The 6,742-nt window shown below is 35.4% G+C and overlaps 1 protein-coding gene across 1 annotated transcript; it reads right to left on the reverse strand.

The window, feature by feature from the left end:
* Positions 1–1,316: 1,316 nt before the first annotated feature.
* LOC139897357 (pyruvate decarboxylase 1) lies at positions 1,317–6,259 on the reverse strand. The gene is made up of 7 exons (XM_071880053.1): positions 5,637–6,259; positions 4,626–4,789; positions 2,891–3,452; positions 2,709–2,797; positions 2,194–2,311; positions 1,894–2,082; positions 1,317–1,703 (listed from the first exon to the last, which is right to left on the reverse strand). Exons 1-7 carry the CDS (start codon positions 6,051–6,053, stop codon positions 1,533–1,535), a joined length of 1,710 nt encoding a protein of 569 aa, XP_071736154.1. The 5' UTR covers positions 6,054–6,259; the 3' UTR covers positions 1,317–1,532.
* Between the last annotated feature and the right edge of the window lie 483 nt (positions 6,260–6,742).

Raw genomic sequence — 6,742 nt, forward strand, 5'->3', positions numbered from 1 at the left:
TGCGACGTTAATAACTATATCACTACGTGCGTGAAGAGCAGCTCTTAAAATTTTCCAAACAAATGTCTTGCTTGTTCCTCCATAAACATTAAGGAAAAAAGTACCACCCTTATCCTTATCAACAGCTTCGACTATTGTATATTATACACACTTTTGCTCGTCATAGTTGAGAATAGAGTTTCGTGTTCTCTGTCTAGAATGTCCATATCATATGACATTTCATCTTGAATCATCATGTTACAAGAGTAGTCAATGATCGAACATGTATCCCAAACAATGAATGAGTGGTTAAGGACTTGGTGGTTTTAACTCTCCGGTCATGTTTACCGTGAATAACCTAATCGAGATGAAGATATTCGAAAGGGTGATTAAAACGCGTCCACCATTGTTGGTTTTACCGTAACAATGGCCGTATGATGTTTCATAGGGTTCATGTTCAAAGAACATACCCGTTACTGTAAGTTGTAGTTCCTGAATAAATCGCAAGTGGAGTATCATAGACGTATCATCCTTAATGAATGAGGTTAGGGTTTGTATATATAGTGAAACCTTAACCGTAGAAATCTTTAATAAACCCTAGATCCTCGTAATCAATTTCCTATCTATCATAGTTAAATTTAGCAAAGGATTACAACTAAATAAGGATAAAATCGTAAGTTAAATAAAGATATATTTGTTTCTTGTGCGCCAAGCAAAGCTGTGTAGCGCACGTCATCTAGGGGCACTCCATCTGGGTGCAAGTTAAAGTTAGCGCAGGATTTTAATCAGTAAACGTGTGCAAGCACGTGATACGCACGAGCGCTAGACGCGTGAGTACGCGTATTATTAAGTCCTCCAGTTTGATGTTAAGGGATTACTACGTAGAGTGTAGAGAGTAATTATAGTGTAATTAAAGAGTTTAAAGAGATATTTGAGAGTGTTTGTTAAACAATACCTTCTATTTATACTATACTTGTGGGGTAAAATGCTCAAAACACATTCAAAAAAATACAAAAGAAAAACTTCAAACAAGAATAGAAAACGGCTAGTTTTTTGTGCAGTTCGAACATCCCAGAAAATCCAGATCGGATTGTTTTTTTTTTTTTTTAATCCGGATGATTATCCGAAAAAAATCTGGTTGCTAACGACTAGATGGATCTGGTCCCAACCGGATCAGATCTCGTATCCGGTTCCGAACTTTTTAAAATCCAGTTTTTATAATATCCGGTTTCGAATTTTCGGTGCGCCTCTAAGTGAAGGCATTTCTCCCGCAAAAACAACCCATGGGAACCGCCATGGATTCAATGGCATCTTTTCCAACCCCAACACAATAAAGATTTTGCTCTTATGATATTTATTGTTATTGTTATTGCAGCTCATAATTATCTAACATAGTGCAACTGAAACACTCTGGTTATCTACAATCAAGACACAGATCATTTTATTACCACTTCACATAACAAACAACCACAATGATCTTGTTTGCACTTAGACACAATAACATGAAGTGCTGACCAAAACCTTCAAGCTTGAGGACGCTAGATATTGCAAGCCTATTGCGGGTTTGGAGGTCGACTATTAGCAGCAGCGACTCGAGAACCCCATTCAAGTAGCTCTTTACTTGTATCATCTTTGTGTACAATTACTTCTATAAAACATAGTGAATCCTTCTGTTCCCCTGTAGCAGTAGCAATGGCTTCCACCAACTCCTCTTCTGTTTTCACCTATAATTACCAAAACAAACGGTGTTCATGTATAAATTTAAAACGACAAACACCTCTGATTATTAAATAATATATGTCTTCATCCCTTGACCATTAGAGTTATGGTATGTGTAAAAGCATACAGTTTGTATGTTTGCATTGACATATATGTACACAAATATAGAAACAAGAACTAGATTTATGATCTAACCTTTGAAGTCCAACATTTTCCTTCACCGTTGTGGATAGCATTAACAAGACCGGTGTAATTCCAATTCTTGATCACATTGTATGGACCATCATGAATTTCTACTTCAATTGTATAACCCCCGTTGTTGATTAGGAATATGATTGTGTTTTGTCCACATCGAATCATTGTTGATATGTCTTGTGCTGTTACCTGGTTAAACAAAACATTACTTGCACGGTCAAAATCCGAATCTTATACTTGAATTTCCAACGGAAGTTTTATAGCGTGTTGAATAATGGAGTAATTAAGATTGTAACTCACCTGAAAACTACCATCACCAATACAAGCGATGACGCGTTTGTCCTTAGCTGCCTGAGCATAACCAAGAGACGCACCAACGGACCATCCAATTGATCCATACTGCATCTGGAATTCATAACTGGACATAATATAAAGTGTGGCGTTAGTGGTACGATATACAAGTCATATAAGAGGCTATACTAGTACTAAGCTACATTATAGACAAACGTAGTTCGACCCAATTACAAGTGAACTGGTGGACTCGGACCATGTTTCATCTCTAATAGGTCAAACGGCTAAATAAAAACTGCCTAAAAAGAAACGGGTAAACTTTATTTAAAAAATGTCTAAAGTGTATTTTTACGCATAGAATAAAACATCTTGATTCATTCTATAGAAAAAGTTGGATTATCATTAAAATTATAACATTGTTTTGACACACTAACTGTACGTTAATATGAAATTGAATATGTCTGAATGAAAAAGTAGCGAGTCAACTCATGAAATTAACATTTTTCACGAAGAATATTGCGCACCCGCAATTTTCAGGGAGACGTAGCTTTTGACAGTTGAACCAAGAGTCACCCGTTTCAGCAATTACTGCTGTTTCTCCAGTTAACATTTCCTGTTAACAACATATGTATAATCAGTGAAAAAAAAAAAAAAAAAAAAAAAAATGTTAAATAAACATAAGGCTTCCTTAAAAAATAAATCATACTTGAATGTGCTTGAAGAGAATATTAACCCTAAGAGGTTCATCTTTTTCGCATTTTAACGGCACACCATTAGGCACAAAGATTCTTCGATAGTTCTCTAACGCAGTAGTGTTCATCTTTACTTTTTTAGCTAACGCACTCAAAAAATCCGACATAAAAACCCATCCCAAAGATGGACCATTTCCAATAGTAACACGATTAGGCTGCACAATAATTGATTTCTCTTTCTTTATCAACAAAGAGTAACCAACCGAGCTATAATCATTAAAGATGGGTCCCACAAATATATAAGCGTCAGCTGATTCAACAATTTCACCAACAAAGTTGGTGCTAACCGCACCCCAATACGTGCCGATAAAATTTGGGTGGTGTTCGGGTACAAGTCCTTTAGCTGATGGCATTATGGATATTGGATACCCTGAAGCATTTGCAAACTCCATAAATGATTTTTGAGCTTTTGCAACTCGCATTTTGCAGCCTGCTATAATTACTGGTTTAACAGATTTGTTTAATAATTTGGCTGTTTCTTCCACTGCTGCTTCTAGTCCTAATGAATTGCTTACCCTGTAGTACACGTGTTACAAATTAACATAAATGAACGTGTGTTTGTATTTAGATTTAACGTAATGTGTCCAGAAATGTAACAAATTTTGACCGAAAATATTTATCTAATGTGCGTATTTAACGTCTAGGAGTATTATTGTGTGTAACCAACTTCCAATTATTGCTATATGTATGTAACTTTTTAATGTGGCAATTTGGTTGCTTATATAGATGCTACATTAGTCAAATTACATACAAACAGCAATAATTGAAAGTTTGATACACAGTTAACTTTAAGTAGAGTTTATCGCGTTAGGGTACTTTTTATTAAAACGCAAACTAACTCTGTAGCATAGACTAGAAGAGAATTACAATGGCTTTATAAGTCAAGAGTTAAAACTGTAATATAATTAAACCCCCTAAGTTATTAATTATTACATTTTTTTTTATTTTTTACATTAACTATTTATAGATTACAATGAAACCTAATTCAACCTTTTAAACCTAATTAAACCCTAACGGATCCTAAGCCATCCTAAGCCACAATACATATTGGACTGGGCCTAATTTAAAGTCTAATAAATTTAAAGTCTAATAATATTCAAACAAAAACATGAAAAAAATTCGGGATTATCACCAAAAAGCCCATTTTTTCGACCCTTTTTGCGTGAGAGCCCAAAAAATAAAAAAATTGTCAATTTGCCCTCGCAAGGAGCCTTGCTCCCTTGCGCCTTGCGACCTTGGTTTCACATGGGAGCAAGGAGCAAGGTGCCTCTTGCTCCCTTGCTTCCACTTGGGAGCAAGGACGCAAGGTGCCTCTTGCTCCCTTGCTTCCACCTGGGAGCAAGGACGCAAGGTGCATCTTGCTCCCTTGCTTCCACCTGGGAGCAAGAGGCACCTTGCGTCCTTGCTTCCACCTGGGAGCAAGGAGCAAGGTGCCTTGCTCCTTGCTCCCCAATGGAAGCAAGGTCGCAAGGACGCAAGGCGCAAGGGAGCAAGGCACCTTGCTCCTTGCGAGGGCAAATTGGCAATTTCTATTTTTTTTGGGCTCTCACGCAAGAAGTGTAAAAAAAATGGGCTTTTTGGTGATAATCCCAAAAAATTCTACCTTTATGTTTAAGCCATAAAAGATAAAATAACCGAATAATCAAAAAACTCTAAAATCTATAATAATTGAAAGATTGTGAAACTTACATTGGTGGAAGAAAGAACGGGACAGGTTCTCGACCGAATGTAGGATAAGGAATTCCAGGTAGATTACAGCTTATACTTATGTAAACTGGCTTGCTTTCCTTTAAAGCAGTTGCTATTGCAGTGTCAATCTGCTCATGTGCATCTTCAAGATTGTTCACTACTGCCTGTTTTAGTTACAAAAATCCATTTCATTTCATAACATTTATAAACCATTTATGTTCATTATAACATCATTTTTAACCAACCATGAATTCCCAAATGTCACAAGGTAATATAATTGTCCTATAGTCACTAAATAAATCCTTAACCTGCCACTGGACCACTTGATGTACAAATTACAAGACTGATTTACTGTAATACATTATTAGTTGAATTCGATTTTTTTGTTTAACCTAATTCAAAAAAATAAAATAATTGTCCTATATTCCTTGAAGGTGGACCAAAGGGAAGGTTTTACCTACCCGCTCCGGGACTAAGATCCGGCCCGCCTGCCCCTCGGGATGATTAAAGGGTCGGATCCTCAGAGTGTGGTTCGGGTTTCCTGCCCGAAAGCGCGTGTGTGTGCAAATGATGACTAGGCTTCGGTCCGAACTAATGCAAGCTTGTCTTTTAAAAAAAAAAAAAAAACTTAAAATCGAATTTAAATAATTAAATTGAATCAAAACCGGTTTGTTTGTTTCTGTTTCCACTCAGTATTTGAAATGAACATTAAACAACTGGCTATGTATTTATATTAAAAATACATACGGAGTACGGAGTAATAATTTACTCTAATTTATACAGTATTATTCAAAAGATAACAACATTTATATTTAACTAAACACTAATCACCTCCCTCCGTTACAATAATATTAATATTAATATTTAACAAAACACAAATTACCTCCCTCCATTTTAAAACACAATTAGTCAATTTCGCAAATTAGTCAATTTCGCAAATAATTGAAAATAAATAAATAAATAAACAAAAATAAATATGTTTATTGTAACATATTTCCCACAAAGACTAACCTGGGCACAAGTAACAGTCCGAAAGCACTGCAATTCTTGAGTAAAATCCGGTAACCCAATTGTATGATGAAGGATCCGGTTTGTACCATAATCATTAGAATTGGGTCCACCAACAATACAAATCACCGGCAAATTCTCACTACACGCGCCAGCAATCGCGTTGAGTACACTCAGTCCACCAACAGTAAACGTAACAACACAAGCACCAATCCCTTTAGCGCGCGCGTAACCATCAGCCGCGTATCCAGCGTTCAGTTCGTTACAACAACCAACAAGGTTTAAACCCGGTTCAGCAATCAAGTGATCAAGTAAAGCTAAGTTAAAGTCACCTGGAACCGAGAACACGTCCTGTACGCCGATCTGGACTAACCGGCGAGCTAGGTGACCACCAAGTGTTCCGCTTGTTGATGACGTCATCGGTGGTGATTTTGAGATAACTTTGTAAATGGTTTTAGTTTAAAGATGGTGTTGAAATTAGGTTATGTAAATGGTAGGATAACTAGGATGTGAATGAAGTTACTAAATTGGATTTTGAATTATGAGATTGATTAATTGATTAATTATAATGGAAATACGTTTTGTTATTTATAGGCTTGTTTTTGACTTGGAATCAAGGAATTAAACAAGGTGATGGTTTTGAAATGGTAGACACTATGGGCTGATTAGTGGGTTTTGAAAGAGGTTTTCAACTTCTGGAAATTATTGATCAGTATTTTAGTCAACATAATTTATTTATTTAATTTTAATGCTATTATTATTATTATTATTATTATTATTATTATTATTATTATTATTATTATTATTATTCAGTAGGCTTATAACTACCTTTAGTGACCTATTAACTACTTAAATATGTAACAATATATAAGAACAAAGAGAGAAGAAATATTGATATTGATATTTCAAGAGAAATGGTACACCATTAAATGGCTACCATACATGCCTATTTATAGTGTAAAATATTACTATGCAAGCTATACAAAGTTGACTAAAATTTATCATTCATATAACTTTTTGTACTCATATTATAACACTCCCCCTTGGATGATCAATTTTATTAGAGTGCAACTAGTACTGTCTCATTAAAAACCTTCCTAAAGAAAAAC

This window comes from Rutidosis leptorrhynchoides, chromosome 3 (assembly GCF_046630445.1).
Source record: "Rutidosis leptorrhynchoides isolate AG116_Rl617_1_P2 chromosome 3, CSIRO_AGI_Rlap_v1, whole genome shotgun sequence".
NCBI classification, from domain to species: domain Eukaryota; kingdom Viridiplantae; phylum Streptophyta; class Magnoliopsida; order Asterales; family Asteraceae; genus Rutidosis; species Rutidosis leptorrhynchoides.